Source organism: Pteronotus mesoamericanus, unplaced genomic scaffold (genome assembly GCF_021234165.1).
Source record: "Pteronotus mesoamericanus isolate MK-2021 breed Mesoamerican mustached bat unplaced genomic scaffold, CSHL_Meso_final contig_52, whole genome shotgun sequence".
NCBI lineage: Eukaryota > Metazoa > Chordata > Mammalia > Chiroptera > Mormoopidae > Pteronotus > Pteronotus mesoamericanus.
Window position 1 is genome coordinate 2,855,592 of NW_026555189.1, and position 20,437 is coordinate 2,876,028.

The following is a 20,437-nucleotide window of genomic DNA, read 5'->3' on the forward strand; positions in this document are numbered from 1 at the left end:
TCTTCTGGACTGGTCTTGTGAAATCTGTCCTGCACAAAGTCAAGAACCCACACACATTGGGCCTCCGGAGACAGGCCAGCTCCGGGCCTGGTTCCTATCCACTACGAGGGAAGGACACAGAGGGAGACATGTAGAGAGGGGGTGGAGAGGGAAGGGAGAGTAAGGGAGAGGGAGAAAGAGGGAGAGTGGGAGGGGGAGTGAGACAGACAGATGGAGGGGACCGAGGAGAGAGGGAGAGTTATAAGGACAGAGAGAGAGAAAGAGGGAGAAATAGAGTTAGGAAAAGAGATGGAAAGAGAGGGCAAGAGAGTGAAGGCGAGAGGGAGAGAAAGGGAGGAAAGGTGGGAAAGATGGTGTGGGTGAGGGAGAATATGAAGAAGAGAAAGGGGGAGAGAGAGAGGTTGAGGGTGAAGGCGAGAGGGAAGAGGGGGACAGGGAGAGGAAGAAGAGAGGGTGAAAGAAAGGTAGCGAGAAAGAAAGGAAGAGAGAGGAGAGGTTGAGGGAGAAGAGAAGAGGAAGAGAAAGGGAAAAGGATAGGGAGTGAGAAAGGGAGAGGACAGAGTTGGAGACATGGGGAAAGAGCAAAAGAGAGAGAGAAGATAGAGGGAGAGAGAGGAGGAGGGAGAGAGGCCAAGAAGGGAGGGAAAAAAGGAGAGTGGAAGGAGACAGAGGAAGAAGATGAGGGAGAGAGGAAGGAGAGTGGACGAGGGAGGTAGACGGAGAGAAAAGAGGAGGGGGAGAGAGGGATAGAAAACTGCCTTTTGATCGCTCCTGCATTAATTGCCTCCACTCCAGTCCCCACCAAGAAGCCAATCCTGATCTTTCGGCAAGTCCTTGCCCTTCTTGAGTTTCATGATTCTGTCGTTCCTGCTTTAGGGATCCTGAGACTTTTGGGATCTGTAAAGTAATAAAGTGGGTTCCTGGATTGTTTCCAATACTTCAAAAAGTAAAAGAGAAACTGCATTTGTGTCGACCCGCTCTTGGCCAACGCCCAATAACCATTTTCTGCAGGAATGATTCTGTTTGGACCTCACTATGAATCCCATTCTGCGTGACCTTGATCCTCCTTAGCAGGGTGGGACCACATCCTAACAGGATTGGGAGCACCCAGCATTTCCCGAGACCCCTGGACCCTAAGGCAAGGGAAGGCACTGGCTCGGCAGGGCCAAGACAGCCCACAGCCCTTCTCACCGCCCAGGCCGTTTGCGGACCCAGTTTCTGATCCAGCAGTTCAACTCGTCTAGCAGCAGCACCCGGAGGCGTAGCCCCACCCCTCCCTGAGGGCCCAGTCCCTCCGACTAGCAGCTCAGCCCGGCCCCGGCCTGCAGCACTAGTCCCCGCCCCTCGTCAGCGGCCGTCCAGACTTTAGGACCTTTCACGCCTCTCCGAGCCCAGCCTTCAGTCCTATTAGGCCCCGCCCCCGCCCCCGCCCCGCCCCGCTGGCCCGGGCGGCCGAGTTGTGCCGCAACCCTGACTCTTGTGAAAATGGCGCTCCGAGCGGCGCGGAGCGTGCGGGCCGTGGCCTGCAGCCTGCGCGTTCCGTCGGCGCCTGCGGTGCCCTGTGCGCCGAGGCCCTGGGGCCTAAGGGCGGGCGCCGTCCGAACGCTGCACACCGGCCCCAATCTGCTCTCGGGTAAGCACGGGTGGGCACGTGGGGCAAGCCGGGATGCCTGGCGGGGGGCGGGGGCCCCTCCCTCCTCGGCTTGATTCTTACCTCAAGTCCCCGCTGCGGAACGACCGGGTCAAGCCAGGCGACCCCTGCGCACACTTCTTTTAACGCCGGGATCTCTCATTGTATGGCCCTAGCTCCCCCCCGTAAGTGGCGTGGACGACTCCGCAGCTATTGTCCTGCGGGTTAGGGAGCCGGGGGAAGGAGGCCTGGAGCGCGCGCGGTCGCTGTGTCCCGGTTCTTTCTGGCTGGAGCGTCAGCCTCTTGCTACTGGAAAGTCCCCCAAGTGGCGCTAAGCTTCTTTGTGACCTTAGGTTATCCTGAATTTGTGGGCATCATGAACCCTATAAGTGGAGACAAATAGGTTTTAGTTTGCTCCACGGACCGTCACTGACAACTCTGAAGTAAAATTAAACAGTCTAGATTTTTACTAGCTAAAGTGAGAAAAAAAACTTTGTCAGTTTCCCTCGAGAAAAATGGAAATAATTGTACCTCCCAGGGTTTGGGGGATGATGAGACGATATAATGTAACTATTGTACATATAGCCTGACACGTAGTAAGTACTTGATAAATGTTACTTATTTTCAGTTCATAGAATCAAACAGTAAAAAACTGACCGATATTGATATACCGGATCCCAGAAGTAACGCCTGTGTTGAGTGTGGTTGGCAGGGTAATAATATAGGTGTGATAATTTAGAGTTTTAATTTGAATATTTCACCTAAAATGTCATATGGTGTGCTTGAGGGTGATATTGTTATGTTAAAAAATTACATGCTTGTGGTTTTGTAATAAAAAGCAGGGGCGTTATTTGTGCTAAACCCTGTGTTTAACTGACCATTGACTTTGAAAGAAAAATACAAACTTTTCATAAATTACTCAAAACATCGAATTTTGGGCCCAAAAGCTGTTTTTCAAAGCTCAGTAAGAAAGTAATTATTAACCTAATCTCCTATCCACTTTTTTCTGTTGGGCCAAGGGTTAAAGAATTGTACTAATCATTTTCTTTAGTCTAAATAGGATAGCCTAGAAAAAAAGACTTAAATGGACTTCCAGTCAAAGTGGACCTGGGTACATTCAGCTTAGTAATGTCTCTTCCTCTAAATTTTGGTTGGTCAGTTTGTAAACTGAGTGTGAGAGCAATTTCATTCCTAAGATTGTCTTTCCAGTTAGGTAAGATGGCAAGGCCAAAATCAGGACAGTAATCTCAGAGGAAAGTCATGTGTTTATAGTTCTCCAGTCCTTTAAAAGGTATTTTAGATTTAAGCTGCTAGTTCTAGAGTTGTAAAAGAATGTTAGGAAGAATTGAGTGTTGTAGCCAATAAGTATATACTAAATATTTTGTTTAGAATTCTCTTAAACTTTTAAAAATTACTTTACTCCAACTTGCTAAGTGCTTACAGTATGTCAAGCACTGTGTTTAAAACTGGAAATACAAATGAAATAATCTCTGGTCTTGCTTGTTTTGTACTTTCCTTGGGGAGGCTGACAAATGGGCTGTATCTGTAGCATGTTAAGTGCTATGAGTGTGTTTGCGGGTCAGAGTGGGAAGAGAGTAGGGTGCTATGCATGCTGAATGGCTCAGGAACCCAGGCTTGGAGGGCTAGACAAGGCTTCTGGCAGGAAAGAGCTTCTAAGGTGAACCATGAAATAGTCAAGAAAACGTGAAAGCCTGGGCCAATGTTGCTATCAGAACACTGAGTACAAACCTTAAACTTTTTTTTTATATTGATTTTTTTTTTGGTGGGGGGGAGAGAATCATCGATTGGTTACCTCTTAGAACAAGCCCAACCAGGGACTGAACCTGCAACCCAGGCAGGTGCCCTGACCAGGATTCAAACTGGCAACCTTTCTGTTTGAAGGAGGATGTCCAACCAAGTGAGCCACATGGCCAGGGGCAAACCTTAAACTTTTTAATGGAAACATCAGATTGATCTGAAGTGGAATGAAGTAAAGCAAATTCCTTTGTGACAAATTTTGCAACTTCTTCCACTGAAGAGTGTAAAATGAAAGCTTTTTATTGACTAGGGGAAAAGAACTTAATAAGCTATACTGTTTACATTCTGTTGCTTATCAGAGCTGTGTGATCAAAGCAGTTTAATGCTATTTTAAGTACAACTGTCTCCGGGTAAGGGGAAGAGTAAGGGTAAGGGGGAAGAGTAAATCAGCAAGGCTTACTTTAAAACAGTATTGGAATTAGTGAACCATTTTCCAGTTAACTTCTCATGCATTAGTTTTGGAAAAATACTTTACTTTGGAAAGATATAGATATATGAATGATAGCATATACTTTTTTAAAGAAAATTACTCCTTAAAGCAAGTACTTTTAACATTAAATCCTAAATAATTTTTTTCACATCTCTTGAACTTTGGTCAGTCTTTCTTCCAGGAATCCTTGAATAGTTCCACCATATCTTTGAAGAGAAGAAGCTCATAAAGCCAAGGGCTAACCTGTCCAATGAGTGTTCAGCAGAGCTTCATGTTCCACCAGTAAATGGCTTAGCTCTGAGGTGACTGTTGAGTTCTGATCTTGTAGTGCTGATCTTGCTTCTTTAAATGGTAGTGGCCTGTTTCTCCCAGGGCAAGCCTGAATTCCATTAAAATAGAACTTTAAGAACTTATTCAAATTATAATTGTTCCAGGTCAGTTTCACTCCTGTAAGATTCCAGCTTATAACCAAGTTGCAGTGAAGCTCTCTTATGTCGGCTCTGAAGAGGCATGCTATTATTTTTTAGGTTAAATAATTTATAAGTAGTCATTGCTCATCCCAAAACCTCATCACTCCCAATCTGTTTTCAGAGGGACAGACTTTTTCGGCAAGACAGACCAGTTAGTAGATAAGTGTACATTGGAAATGTCCTCCAAAATTTTTTGTATTACTTAGACTAAGTACAGTTAGAGCAGATGATCAAACCTGCAAAAGATGTACAAAGTGTTCATGTCAAGCCATCTTTGTCTAAGTGATACCACTGTTTGAAATCTACCATTTTTTCACATGATCTGTTTTCTCCTGGGCAGTGGACTATTGAGAGGCAGTTTCACTAAGTTACACACAAATACTGGGAAAGTTTTGCCTTTTAACAGCATTAATATAAAAAGTGCTTTTTAAGAAGTGATGCTACGGCTTTTCTGAAATATTGGTCTTCTATTTTAGTGCGTAAATTCACAGAGAAACATGAATGGATAACAACAGAAAATGGTATTGGAACAGTGGGAATCAGCAATTTTGCACAGGTATTGGATTGTCTCGAAATAGTTAAAACAGTCTGCTCTCCCTAAATTGGATGGCCTCTGCCTTTTAAAAATTTGTTCATTCTGCCATTAGTATTGGGCCCTTTACAAACCCTGAGAAAAACTTCAATCACAGGTGAAACAAGTAAAATATAACTTGGTTAGGGTAGTATGTGGTGTTTTAAGAGATACCAAAAGGTTAACATTTAAAATTAAAGGTAGGAAACAAACCTTACTCAAGAAAGAAATGTGTTTGTTTCATATTGGGGCAATTAAGGAAAGAGGGAGAAAAGGAAGAGTGAATAAAAGGGCAGAGAAGTGTCAGTGTTTTGTGGATACAGTGATATACACATGACCAGGGGAACATGAAGAGGAGAAAACTTAATCTGGCACAGATTACACAGAGGGAAACCTTTTATTTAACCTATTTCTCTGTTAACTCCCCTATTCCCTTTGATCCCATATTTGAAATACTGTGTTAAAGAAAACAAGAAGCCAGATAGCAGAATAGGTCAGTGATTTTCAACTGAATGTTTATGGGAATTGGGGCACTAGGGGTAAAGGGGATTTAACTGATTGAGATATGCTATTTTAGAAATGTTGGAATATCAGGTATTGAGAGTTAGTGACAACTATATCTTCATTGGCTATCTGTGTACCTACTGAAGCCCAGTATAAGGTGCTTTGTGAAATACTATATGTGTTGTCCTCACCTCCTGGAGCTTATCTATGTGTGTAATTACCTACATGGAAAATGACATACAAAACATTTCATGATGGATAACAAGAGTGGTACGGGGTGGAGTGGGGGTGGTCCAATAGACCATTTCTTATTGGAGTCAAGAACTACAAGGAGTATAAGGCATGAGGACTGATTTGAAGAATCAATGGGTAGGATTTCAGCAAAAGCAGTACAAGAAAGGCCTAAGTAAAACTGCAGAGGTGAAAAAGCACAAAGTGTGTTTGTTCTTGGAGGAGATAATAATCTTTTGGGGGATATATGGTTGTAACGGGTCACTACTGCTTGTGGGAAATTCAGCTAGTGGACTGTTTTTTGTTTTGTTTTATTTTTGCAGGTCCTAAGCTAAGAATAGTTTTGTGTTTTAAAGGGTTGTAAGACAAAAAATGTGGCCCATAAAGTGTAAAATATGCACTACTATCTGAAGTTATAGGAGGTTCAGTGTTTGGCTTATTCCTATTTACTTGGAAGTTTGATTTCTTAGAGGGGTTTTTTTGTTTGTTTTTAGGAAGCTTTGGGAGATGTTGTTTACTGTAGTCTGCCTGAAGTTGGGACAAAATTGAAGAAACAAGGTGAGTGTTTTTCTCATCGTAGTATGTCATGATTTATGCCATGATTTTCTTTACCTGACCTTTACCTTGAGTAATAACTTTTATGCACCCAGTATCAATTAGCATGCTTTTTACTCAAGTAACAGAAAACTTAAAAGTAGACTAATCAGTAGCGATGTATGTCTTATATGAGCCATGGACATAGGTGAATACAGGATTGGCTGAGTGGCTCAGTGAAGGTCATCAGGGACAGCACCTCTTTTGGTACTCTTTCTGCTTCCGTGTCACAGGTCACAAAATGGCAGCAAAATCTTATGAGCATCACATTCTCAAATGGGTGTCCAAAAGCAGACAAAGAAGGACAGATGGTCTTTTCTTGTTCTTTTATATCTCATTAGCCAGATCTGGGTTATATTTGTCACCCCTAACTCTAAGGGATGATGGCAAAGAGAATAATGAACACTTTTGGGCATTATAATGGAAGATAAGAAGAAGTAGAGGGAAATGGCTCTTGGCACCATCACTCCCCACTCCACACGCTCATGTTGTTGCAGTGTAATACAGTTGAGGTCTATTAAATTAATAAAGTAAATCTGTTTTTCTTTCGAGGCAGTAAAGAATACGGGCTTAGAGGGGTCAGAACCTGGTTTTTAAGCCTGGCCCACAACATATCAGCTGTCTTATTTTGGGGGAAATGCTTAATGTAGGTATCTATGAATAAGGATGATAATAATAGTGCCTACATTGTAGTTGTCAGGATTAAATGAAATTTAGCATAACATCTAGCATAAGATTAGTGCCTGATAAATGTTAGCCAGTTGTACCATCTATATTTATTAATGGATTCCTTGATATATAGAAGACAACCCTACAGAATTTAATTATTTTCTAAGTATCTTTGACAGTATTGGCCATGTCTTCTTCTGTTTAAATTTTCCCCAGCATTTTTCCTGCTGCTTGTCTCTCAATTTCCTGTTTGGTCAAATCGTCTTTTTGAAGGTCTTCCTAGAAACCATTTCTGATGTTGTAATAAAACCTTGTGATTAATAATCTTTTTTTCTGTACATCAAAGCACAGTTCTTGTGGTTTTTTTTAATTATATTTCATTGATTATGCTATTACCATTGTCCTGATTTTCTCCCCCTTCGTCTCCTTCTACCCAGCTCCCCTTACTTCTTCAGGCAGTCCCCCACCATTGTTCATGTCCTTGGGTCGTATGGTTACCTACTTTAGCTATTCCATTTCCTATACGGTACTTCACATCCCCATGGCTATTCTGTAACTACCTATTTGTTCTTCCTAATCCTTTCATGTTTTCACACATTCTCCCCTTCTCCCCGCCCATCTGGCAACCATCTTGTAACTTCTTTTCTCTTGCTGCTTTTAAGAGTCTCTCTTTACCTTTAACCTTTGGCCTTTTCATTATGATGTGCCTTGGAGTGGGCTCCCAGCATCCATCATAATTGGGACACTCTGTGCTTCCTGGACTTGCATGTCTATATCCTTCACCAAATTAGGGAAGTATTCTCTCATTATTTTTTTAAAATAGATTTCCAATTTCTTGCTCTTTCTCTTTTCCTTCTGGCACCCCTATGATGTGAATGAATATTGGACCTGTTTAAGTTATCCCAGAGGCTTTTATACCATCTTCATTTTTTTGGATTCTTTTTTCTTCTTGTTTTGATTGGTTGTTTTTTGCTTCCTTATATTCCACATCATTGATTTGATTCTTGGCTTCATCCACTCTACTGTTGTTCCCATGTAAATTGTTCTTTATTTCAATTAGTGTATACTTCATTTCTGACTGGGTCTTTTTTATTTTGCTGAGGTTCTTACTAAGTTCCTTGAGCATCCTTATAACCAGTGTTTTGAACTCTTCATCAGATAGATTGCTTATCTCCACTTCATTTGGCTCTTTTTCTGGAGTTTTGATTTGTTCTTTCATTTGGGCCATGTTTTTCTGTCTCATTTTGGCAGCTTCCCTGTGTTTGTTTCTATGTATTAGGTAGAGCTGCTTTGACTCCATGTCTTGGCAGTGTGGCCTAATGTAGTAGGTATCTTGTAGGGCCCAGTGGCACAGCCTCCTTTATCACCCAAGCTGGGTACTTGAGGTATGTCCTTCCTGCAGTCTTAGTACACCCTCCTCTTGTAGTTGAGCCTTGGTTGCTACTGGCAGATCAATGGGAGGGATTTACTCAGGCCAGTCAGCTGCAAGACTGGCTGTGACCACTGACCACCAACCTCCGCGCTGTGTGGAGGATCAGCTGTGCAGGGGCAGGGTGGTGGTGCTCTGATGTGGTCTGTAGCTGTCCACTGGGTGTGCTGGCCCTGGGGGTTCCCAGGTGGTGCGGGCCAAGGTCATCCCCCACCAGTGTTTTGCTTGGGGCATCCTGCCTAAGCTGTAAAGCAATTTGAGATGGCTGCAACTTGTGCTAAGCTTGGAAATTCCCAGGGGAAGCCATGCTGTGAATCTAATGGCTGGCACTAGGACTTACTGAAGCCAGCTGTTGCTTGTTTGATAGGATTTAGGAGCTTAGACCAGCTATTATGGAGGAGCAGCATGGGTGGGACAGAGCCTCTGGGGATCTCCAAGGGGGGTCAAACACTGTTAGCCAGATTGATGGAGTCTTACATATGGCACCAGTCTAGTGGCTCTGTGGGGTAGGGTTTAGAAAATGGACAATGGCCTCTGCTTACCTTGATGCCAGACACTTTAGTTTCTCTCCCTGTATACCACTAGTGCCTTTCAAGCTGCTACCCTGGTGTTGGAGCTCAGAGGGAGTGAGTCTGAGTAGGTGAGTCTGTGTGTGGGTTCTTTAAGAGTAACTGCCTGGAGCACAGGCAGTTTATTCCACTGACTCAATTCCCTCTGGTTTTTGCAGCCAGAAGCTGTGGGGGTTTATCTTCCTGGCACTGGAATCCTAGGCTGGGAGGCCTGGTGTAGGTCTGGGACTCCTCGCTCCGAGATATCCCTTCCGAATTTTTGTCCATATGTGTGTGGGACCAGCCCATTCTGCGTCTGTGCTCCTCCTACCTGATGTGGTTTGATGGATGTGGTTTCTTTAATTCTGTAATTGTCAGACTTCCATTCAACTTGATTTTGTAGTTGTCACACTTGCATTCAGATAGATTTCTGAGTGATGGTTTTTCTATATTTTAGTTATAATTTTGATGTGGCTATGCGAAGAGGTGAGCCATGTCTGCCCACACCACCATCTTGATAGAAGTCTTATTTTCTTTTTTCATGTTTATTTACTGTGTACCCACCCTGCTACTCTCAAGCAGGAGATCATAAGTTTCTGAACATCTCCTTATAGTAATTGAACAGCATGAACAATTTTGTGCTTAAGAAATTCTATTAATATAAATGTTGGGAAATATTTCTAAACTAATAAATGCCTTTTTAAAATTTTCTGCTAAAAGTATTTTTCAAATTGATACATATAATGAAAATGTATAGGTATTAAGTATACAATCCAATGAGTTTTGACAAACATATACTGTATAGACCTTTCCAATTAAAACCCTTCTCAATGGACAACCTCTTCTGATTTGTCCCCATAGTTTAGTTTTGCCCATTCTTCAACTTCATTTAAAAGGAATCACACCATATGTCTAGCTTCTTTTGTCCAGTGTCATGATTTTGAGGTCCAGTCTGTTGAGTGATCAGTGGTTCCTTTTTTAATTAATGAATAATGCCCCACTGTATGAATATAACACATGTTTATCCTTTCTCCTATTGATGGATTTTTGTGTTATTTCTAGTTTGGAGCTATATGAATAAAGCTACTATATAAACTCTTGTATAAATCTTTTTTGTGAACGTATATCTTCATTTTTTTTGGTTAAGTATATGAAGGAGTGAAATTTCTGGTTCAGTGTAGGTAATGTTTAACTTTATAAGAAACTGCCAAGCAGTTTTCCAAAGTGGTTGTGTCATTTTACATTCTCATCAATAGTATGAGAGAGTTCCAGGTGCTGCAGATCTCATTGTGATTTAATTTTGCATTTCCTTAGTGATGTTATTGTTGAGCTCCTTTATGGTTTTTTGCTCACATCTTTTTTTGTTAAGTCTCTAGTCAAGCCTTTTACCAAATTTTTATTTGGGTTGTCTTTTTACCATTGACTTTTAGGCACTCTTTATATATTCTAGATACAAATCCTTTATCAGATATATATTTTGTAAATATTTAGTCATTTAGCTTGTGGTTTTTGCATTTTCTTTAACAGTGGGTTTGTTTTTTTTTAATGAAAAGCTTAACAAAATTTTTTTTAAAGATTTATTTTTTAGACGGGAAGGAAGGGACAAAGATAGGGAAAGAAACATTGATCAGTTGTCTCTCACATGCCCCTGCAACTGGGGACCTGGCTTGCAACCTAGGCATGTGTGCCCTGACTGGGGAATCGAACCAGCAATCTGTCAGTTTGCAGGCTAGTGCTCAGCCCACACCAGCCAGGACAAAGCTTTTAATTTTTATTAAGTCCAAGTTCTTAATGTTTTAATTATGTATAGAACATTGTGCATTCATTTTGGTCTAGTGATCACTGTAAGTTACTGAGACAGTAAGGGAACTGTGAACCAAGAATGTTTGAGCAACTCCAGCTTGTAGCAAGATCACAAAGATCGCAAAGATCTTCTCCATGTTTTGTTCTTGAAACTTCATATAGTTTTAGCTTTTGTACTTAGGCATTATTAAAAATCACAGATTCTAATAGTTTTGTAGTTGGATCATCTCTATGTAAACAATAATGTAATTTGTAAATAGTTTTAGTTCTTCCTTTCAATCCTAATAAATTTTATTTCTTTTCCTTGCCATATTGCATTGGTCAGAGCCCTCAGTATAATGTTGAATAGAAATGGTAAGAATAGTCATCATTGCCTTGTTCCTGATCTTAGTAGAAAGCATTTAGCATTTCATCATTAGACATGATATATAGCAGTGGGGTTTTTCACAGATGGCCACTAATAGATGAAATGGGATCCTGTCCATAGTTTACTGAGAGTTAGCATTCATAGATGTTGAATTTTGTCAAATCCATTTTTTCCATCTATTAATATGATTATAGGGGTCCCCCCCCCCCTTACTCTGTTAATGTGATGAAAAAGGTTGATTTGTTTTTGAATGTTCAACCAACCTTGCATTTCTGGTAGTCATGGTGCAAAAATTATTTTAAAAAAATATATTGCTGAATTTGGCCCTGACCATATGGTTCAGTTGGTTGACTGTCATTCTGCGAAACAAAAGGTTGCTGGTTCTATTCTCAGGGCACATGCCTGGGTTTGTAGGCCCAGTCCCAGTGGGGTGCATGTGAGAGGCAACTGATCGATGTTTCTTTCCTTCTCTATCTCCCTTCCTCCCTCTCTCTCTAAAAATAAATTTAAAAAATCTTAAAAAATAAAATACAATTCTTTTAAAAACATATTGCTGGATTTTATTTGCTAGTTTTCACATTATATTCATGAGAGATGTTGGTCTTTCTATGCCTTTGTCAAATTTTGGAGTAAGTCAGATTTGCCTCATAAAAAGAGTTTGAAAAGGTTCCTATTTTTTAATGTGAAATTAATATTATCTTCATTAAATGTTTGATAGAGTTAACCAGTGAGATCTGAGCCAGATTTCTTTTTATTTATTTGAGAGAGAGGAAGGAAGAGTGAGCGAGAAACATTGATTTTTGTATTTCCACTTATTTATGCATTCATTGGTTGATTAATCTTTTGAAACATACAAACTTTTACTGTTAATTTTATCTTATTTTCCATTCATTAGTTTTGTTCATATTTCAACTTCCTCAGTTTTAATTTGCACTGGAATCTTGAGGTTTTATTCATTTTAGTACTTTTTTCTTTGACTTTTCTACTCATACTGTAAAACACTGGTTCCCTGTGGTGGGTGGGATTTAAAATCTTAATGTCATTCTTTTAGCCTTAGCCAGGACACTTGGAATCAGCCTTGTGCATGCATGATTCAGGGATCATTCAGAGACCCAGGCAGAGTTTATACACAGAATTTGGGACTCTTACTTTCAGTCCATCTCTTTCTTGGGATTTCCTATATCACATTCAAGTAGCTGTAGGGACCCCAAACTCATCTTCTAGTCATTTAAGCCACTAAGACTGAGATTTTCTTTCAGAATTTTGGTTGCCTCACACGACACAAATTGATGCCTCTCCTCTGGCTAAAAGCCATTTAAAAAATCAGCACTGTTGTCATTCCTTCTTTCAGCTGTTGCTTCTCCATAAACTGTTCTGTTCATTTTCTAGTGTCTTTGGAATCCAGGTCATTGATTTTAAGATGTTCTTTCTTTAAAAGATTTTTACTTACTTATGTTTAGAGATGGAAAGGGAGCGAGAAAGAGAGGGAGAGAAACATTGACGTGTAAGAAATACACTGACCAGTTGCCTATTTCACATCTCCAACCAGGGACCTGGCCCGCAACCCAGGCATGTGTCCTGATTGGGAATTGAACTGGTGACCCTTTGGTTCGCAGGCCTGCACTCAGTCCACTGAGCCATACCAGCCAGGGCTTAAGATGTTCTTTTTAGACCTAAAAAAGCTGAAGGTATTAATCTCCTATAAGTACCTTTTTAGCTATATCTCAAATAATTCAGTATGCTGTATTCTCATTATCATTCACTCAGATCACTTGATATTGTCAGCCTTAAAAAAAAAAAAAAAAAAAAAAGTTCTGTTCTTTAGCCCTGGCCAGTGTGGCTCAGTTGGCTGGAGCATCGTCCCAGAAAGGGAAAGGTTGTGGGTTTGGTCCCTGATCAGTGTGCATATAAGAGGCAACCATTAAACGTTTCTCTCTCCCTTCCTTTCCTTTCTTGTCTGTCTGTCTGTCTCTCTCTAAAATCAGTAGTCAGTCTATCCCACCAGCTAGTGCCCTGTGATTTTATTTTTAATTAAAGATATTTAGAATTTTATCGTGATTGTATTAGAGGTGACCACTTTTCCATGTTTTGTATTTTCAGGTCATTAACCTTTGACATTTAATATTTTCTTTTCATTTTCTCAATTTAGATGAGTTTGGTGCTTTGGAAAGTGTGAAAGCTGCTAGTGAACTCTATTCCCCTCTAACAGGAGAAGTAACTGAAATTAATGAAGCTCTTGCAGAAAATCCAGGACTTGTTAACAAATCTTGTTATGAAGATGGTAAGTTGTTAAGAATTTTTAAAAGGATTATTGCTGCAGTTAGCATTTAATCTAGAGTGTAAAGCAAGATCTAGCTGATTGTGACTTCATCTTTTAGCACTTCTTGGTAGTAGAGATATTCTGCCTTTATTTATATATTTTTTAATGATTGACTTATTGATTTTTTTGAAGAGGGGGGAGGGAGAAAGAGAGGGAGAGAAGTATCAATGCACAAGAGATACATTGATTGGTTGCCTCTTGCACGCCCCCAGCTGGGGACCTGGCCTGCAACCCAGGCATGTGCCCTGAGTGGGAATCTAACCACAGCCACCTTTCAGTTTGCAGGGAGGCACTCAGTCCACTGAGCCACACCAGCCAGGATGAGGTGTTCTGCTTTTACAAAGAAAAATACAGATTAGCTGAATGTCTAAGGTTATGTTTAAAGTCTTTGTTGATAAAAGTATTGCCTTTTTACAGGGTTCTTAGCGTCAAACACTTGCAAAATATTTATGTTTTCAAACATAAAGCATCTAAATTATGTGATGTAGATAGTAATAGAATAATACTTATTTCATTAATTTTCAGTTTCCTTACTTAATCATCTTTACAGTAACCCAGTGAGGTAGGCTAGTAGTAATTCTCTCCATGTTGTAGATTAAATGAGGTCCCAAAGAATTTATCTGTTAAGGTCACACATCCAATAAATAGCAAAATTAGGATTAGGTTGTAGTTCTCTGTTGCCTGTCACGTAGCCCTTCTAACTCTCTACTGTCTAATGTCCTTCACATCAGTAGTTAAGTGTTGGTGTTCCTTTTGTTAATGAAAGATATACCTGGTCTTGTACACTTGGATCCCTATGTAAAGTCTTCAGTGTCATCTGTCAATACTTATAATACTTATTGCAACTTAACAGGTCTTAATATGTTATAGTGGAATCTATTCTAGTTGTAATTTTTTCAGTTGTGATATACAAGGGTGTTAATTCTAAGGCTAAAATGTAAATAAAGCTCCTTTAACAAATAAAGAGTCATAGGTAAAAAATACTACATTAGTTTTGAGGCACTAAAAATTTTATTTTAAAACAAGTGTTGGCAAGGATGTGGAAAAAAGAGAACCCTGGTGCACTGTTGGTAGGAATGAAGGTTTTGGTACATCCACCATGTAAAACAGTATGGGAGTTCCTTAAAAAATTAATAATGGAACTACCTTAACACCCAGCAATTCTACTTCTGGGTATTATAATTCTAATTCTGGGTATGTATCACTAATTCAAAAAATATAGGCACCCTATATTTTTTAATGAATATAACGTTCATTGTGCATTATTTACAACACTCAAGATATGGCCCTGGCTGGTATGGCTCAGTGGACTGAGCGCCATACTGCAAAGCAAAGGGTCAGTGGTTTGAGTCCTAGTCAGGGCACATGCCTGGGTTGTGGGCCAGGTCCCCAGTAGGGGGTGTGTAAGAGGCAACCACATATTGATGTTTTTTATTTATTTTATGTTTTATGTTTATTAGAAACATAAAATCTTAAAAGAGAGATGGAAGTAACTCAAGTACTTATCAATAGACAAGTGTATAAAAAAATGGTGGTACATAATATACAATGGAATATCATTTGGCCACAAAAAAGAATGAAATCTTAACCATTTGTGACAGCATGGATGACCTAGACATGTCACATGTTAAGTGAAATAAGTCAGGGAAAGAGAGACAAATACTATATGACTTCAGTTACATGTGGAATCTAAAGAACAAAATAAATGAAGAAAATATTGAAACTAACTCATAGATACAGAGAACAGACTGATGGTTTCCAGGAGTGGTAGTGGTTGGGAAGCTGGGTGAGAAAATGAAGAGAATAAGAAGTACAAATTGGTAGTTATAAAACAGTCACAGGTGTATGAAGTACAACATAGGTAATACAGTGAATAATATTGTAATAACTATATATGGTGCCAGGTGGGTACTTGAAAATATTGGGGGAAACACTGTTTAATGTATATGATTCTCTCACTACAATGCTGTCCATCTGAAACTAATACAAAATAATGTTGAATGCAAACTGCAATTTAAAATAAAATTTTAAATAAAAGTATTTCACATACTTTGACTTTTTTGAATTTGACTTATACTCTTTAAAAGGTAATCTGTGATATAAGATACTTTTTTTTGGTTGCAGGTTGGCTGATCAAGATGACAGTGAGTAACCCTTCAGAAGTAGATGAACTAATGAGTGAAGAAGCATATGAGAAATACATAAAATCTATTGAGGAGTGAAAATGGAACTCCCCCCTAAATAAAGTAATATGAAATAACTTAATCTAGCATAGTTTTCTTAAATTAGTGGTGGATAGAATTTTTGAAATAACTTTTAGTCATACTCATGGAAAAACAAACTACAGCAATGGTATTGGAAGAAAATGCCCCTTAATTTTCTAATGATCACAGATAAACACAGTTTGCATCGTTTTTTTTTTTTTTTTTACAACACCCTATGATTTTTAAGCTAGACTATAGTTAATAATATTCAGAATTCCTGAGATCTGTGGTAAAATCTAGTTATCAATATTCTGTATTTCAAGGACAACATTGTTATCTTAAGCCTTATATAATATTGTAACTTTCTTATGTCAGTCTTTGGTTTGGGTCAAAATACTTAGCAAACTTTCCATTGGAAGTAATTGGCAGTGGAAAAAAGTTTTTGTTAGTTATGGTGTTAGATGATGAACAAAACTGTCTTAATTTCCCAATATACTAAGTTTGCTGGTGCTATTTTTATACAGTGAAGCAGCACTGGAGGAGAACAAAGTTTAATAAAAAAACATTCAACTACATTAATTATGTTTTTCTTTTTTCGTTTTGTTTTGCTGTTAATATTTGGTCACTCTGCTAGTATTTGTGAAAATGCTAATTTTGACTTATTGACTTATGGAAAGGTTTTTTTTTTTTTTTTTTTTTAAGGAAATTAAAGCCACAGCAATGAAAGTCCAAGAAAACATTTCCTTTTAGTCATAAATGTGTTTCTTATGCAAAAATACAATTGGCTGATAATATTAAGTACTCTTTTGGTTATCATTAATATCATGAAAAAGAAACTGTTGACATTATTTTTCTGTCGTGCTGAGTTAGAAAAGAGGAAAAACAAGAAAAGGTGAAAGTTTGATCACATGGGTGACATCCTTAAGAAAGTTAAACCAGCCTTGGCTGGTGTAGCTCAGTGGATTGAGCTCCAGCCTGCAAACCAGCCTGCAAATCCAGCAGGTTCAATTACCAGTCAGGGCACATGCCTGGGTTGTGGGCCAAGTCCCCAGTAGGGGGCACATGAGAGGCAACCACACATTGATGCTTGTCTCCCTTTCTCCCTCCCTTCCCTCCCTCTAAAAATAAATAAAATCTTAAAAAAAAACAACAAAAACCACATTCAGATTTCCACTTAATTTATGTGAATAGAAGTGAAACTGTAAGTCCAGACAGTGACTTAGACAGTGAATGTACTTTGTAGTTGAAGTGCTTTGTAGTACTTAAGTGAATGCACTTTGTAGCATATTTAGAGTGCCAAGTGGTATTTTAAGACAACTCTAGTAATGCTAACACTTTAAGGGGAGATATTATATACACAAAGATTTAAATATATGTGCACACAGCAAGAGCAGACAAACACCTCCATCATTTTCCTTGTTACTAGAGGAAAACAAAAGTATTCAGACTACCACCTTCTAATGGTGAATAAGGAAAAAATATGAGAACCTAGAGGAAGACAAATAATATATAAATCTTTCCTGCTCCTCAACAGAAAGAAACCATTCTTTACAAGACTGTGCCAATGGCCATATCACTGCTGAGCTGTATCTCTGCACCCTTATCAAGAAGGTATCCAAGATATCCTGGATGATTATCTGCCTGTTTGTGTAATTATTTATTCAGATTAATTAATTTGACTGCTTTGGAAATAAAGAGGGATGAGTTATAATTACATAGGTTTACTCTTTTGTTTTAAAGGTACTCTCATATATTACCTTTTTCGAGGTTCACAACAATAACCAGAGCTAGCTAGCATATAGCCATAGCTACCACCATTTCACAGATAAGGTGATGAAGAGGATAAGAGATTGTTAAAAAGCTGGGCAGTCATAGTTAGAATTTTCACATTTCCTGGGCCATTCTTCATCAGTTTCTTAACAAATGTTATAATAAAAAAAGTTTAAATGGGAATTGGAGGGGCAAAGGATGAATGTTCTAAAGGTGGGAAGCACAAATGGCCTTTCTAAAGTGAAAGTAGGTAAGTGATTATAGTCTGACAGAGATGGGCAGTTTTTCTATTATTCTTTCCCTGAAGACACAGACTTGCTTGGTCTGTTATACCCACTCCGAGTTTTTTCAAAGAGCAGAACATTATGAATGAACTTGCTCTTTCATTATTTAGAATATAGAGCCAATTCAACCCTCATTTCTATTATACTGCTGCCAAAAAAATTGGGCATTGAATGGGGACTAAACAATTCAATTTCTTATAATTCATATTCCTTTTGAATAGTTTTGGTCTTAATAGAGTAGTTTAATGAAGGCTTTGAATAATGCTTCCAAAAAATGGAACAGGTTACTCTGGAAGTGTTAAAAGGATTTCCTATATCATCTCAAAAATTTTTTTTGTTGATTGTTGACAGTATTTTTAATGAGGAAAAACCACTAGAGGGCTCTCTGCATAGGCATGCTAGTGTGAAAAGGAGGCTGGCATTTCAGAGCAACTCAACAAATCAGAAGTTTTGAATTTTTCTAAATTTCCCCAGTTTTTCTGGAGCTGCTAAAATGTACCACTTACCTTCAGTTTAAAAAATCATGCTAAATATAACTGCCCTCATTATTGCTCTACAATCTATTATTTCAGACCTAATCACCTATTTGCCTTCCTCAAAGAGGGTCCTCACTTTACATGAAGATTAAATCTTCTCCCTGCAACATGGTTTTACTACTGACCACCTACCCTTATCAGAGCTTTTCCCTTCTCCATACACCTCCTGACCCCATCTTTCTGTTTTGGAAACCCCTTTGCCAACTCTGAGATACTGCATCAGAACTGCTGATATCTTGATTCAGTCTATATAGGCTTATAAACACAACTAGCCAAATACACTTGTCCCTTAATGTTTCTACACAGGCTATCAGGGCTTTTACCTACTATTCTTCAGTAGTGATTACTACTAGCTCATTTAACACATGCAGGCCCCATTAGTGTGAAGGAAATCAGTTACTAGATCTTCCAACTTGCACATGTACAATACTTGGGAGAATACTTTCAGTGAAGAAGTTTAACAGTCATTTAGTAAATCTTAGTTTTAAGACTTTGGTATACTTCCCAGAAACAGAAAGTAGTTTTAATGACTGGATAACAAATACTGCTAGTCAGAGAGTTTCAAATTTTCTGTTTTCAACAGAACTGAGGGAGGATGGAAGCAAACTGTCAGCTGATAGACAATATTTTTGTTGCTGATCTCTATGTGATTTCTGACATGGAAAGGGGTTTTAAAAAAAGAGACTGCTATAACAAAACACCTTCATGTGCATCTTCATATGAACAAGGTATTTCATCTTACATCTATGAAAAAACAAATAAAATTGGAGTTGAATGCTCATTCTAATAATATGAAGTATTTATCCACAGATAGATGGAATATATTCCTATTGTTCATGAACTGAGTAGGAATAAAGGTGAACTATTTTAGTCTTATAGTCTTAAGACAATTTTTAAAATTTAATTTTCAAGTTAAATATTTTTGTTGCATAGAGAAATGAGAGTACTTAATAAAAGTAAATATGGCCATAAATATGTTAGAATAAATTTCCATGGAGGAAGCAGAATAAAAGTACAATTATGAATTTAAGGAGAAAAAGCAAAAGAAAAACTTCCATCTTTAGTTTATTTGTATATTTTTAAATGTTGATGAATATCAAATTGCCATTAAATTGACTTCAGTTCTTTTAAAAGAGTCATGTAACATTTTAAATGCCAACATTTATGATACTCTGGATATTATATCCTTGGCTATTTAAACTCAGGATTAAAAGTTTGTTTTAATACCAAAAAAAAAAAAAAGCAATGGGGTATGCAGTTTTGTGTACAGTTCTTTTTAGAAGCACATAGGCATACCATTCCTTCCAGGTTATGAAAGCCAACTTACCCAAATATGTATATTTTAGGTAAAGAAGTGATACCTAAAAAAGTAGTTATGTTTTATATAAGTACTTTTTTGTAATGTATTAAGGCATTATATCAAATAGTCTTTGCATGGACTTCAAAGCCTTTCTAATTATGTTCTATAAAAAGGCAGTAATGCCTATCTTTCCAAATGCCTTTTAATCTGTGATATAAAGGACTGACATCCTAATATTTTTCTACAGCAGAAATAGTCATACTTCCAACACCAGAAAGCAGAAGAGCTTTGGAATCAGACCTGAGCTGGGTCAAGGCTCTACCACCTAATGCCTGGGCAAAGGTTCCCACCCCTGGCTTCACCTCTGGATGCTCAAAAGTACCAGCAAAGGTGGGAGGGCATAGGAGGTATCCTTGCACTGTCTTCAAAAATTCCTCAGTTGATTAAAGGACATGAGGCTACTTTTCTGCATTAAAAACAAAACAAAACGTCAGTGCCCACCTCACGGAGTTCAATAACTGCCCGTTGGTATTGCCAATGTATTCAAACCAGTACTGACCAGTTACATAAGCAGGCGCCGAAAAGTTAAAGATCAATGGGTCCTATTAAGTTTTTGGCCTGCATCACCCTAGCAGTCATTCTCACGGGGAAGGGGAAATTTGGGGTCAGCTGGCAAAGTTGGGGACACTTTTGGTTGTCATCTCGTGCATGGAGGCCAGGGATGCTGCTAACCATCCTGCAATGAGCACGGCGGCCCCACTTAAGAAAATCTCGGCCCTACAGCCAGGGTGGCTGGTGAGAGGCCCTGGGTCTCTTGAGGGAAGCAAGTCCAAAGGGCTCTTGCTTTCTAACGTCAGGGTCCGGTGGGCACCCAGCTTCTCTTCCACTTCCCTGACTGATGCTTAAAGCTACATAGTACCTCACAACGCCACCTCAGACACTCGAAGCCGGCTGGAGCA

At 39.0% G+C, this 20,437-nt stretch overlaps 1 protein-coding gene across 2 annotated transcripts; it reads left to right on the plus strand.

Moving 5' to 3' along the window:
* Nucleotides 1–1,434: 1,434 nt before the first annotated feature.
* Nucleotides 1,435–17,299, plus strand: GCSH (glycine cleavage system protein H). Of its 2 annotated transcripts, XM_054579143.1 has the most exons (6): nucleotides 1,435–1,633; nucleotides 4,825–4,904; nucleotides 6,149–6,212; nucleotides 13,214–13,345; nucleotides 15,509–15,528; nucleotides 17,123–17,299. In XM_054579143.1, exons 1-6 carry the CDS (start codon nucleotides 1,486–1,488, stop codon nucleotides 17,219–17,221), a joined length of 543 nt encoding a protein of 180 aa, XP_054435118.1. In that variant the 5' UTR covers nucleotides 1,435–1,485; the 3' UTR covers nucleotides 17,222–17,299. The 2 variants fall into 2 exon arrangements, with proteins under 2 accessions (XP_054435118.1, XP_054435119.1); XM_054579144.1 differs by lacking the exon at nucleotides 17,123–17,299 and having other exon boundaries at nucleotides 15,509–15,630.
* The last annotated feature ends 3,138 nt before the right edge of the window (nucleotides 17,300–20,437 follow it).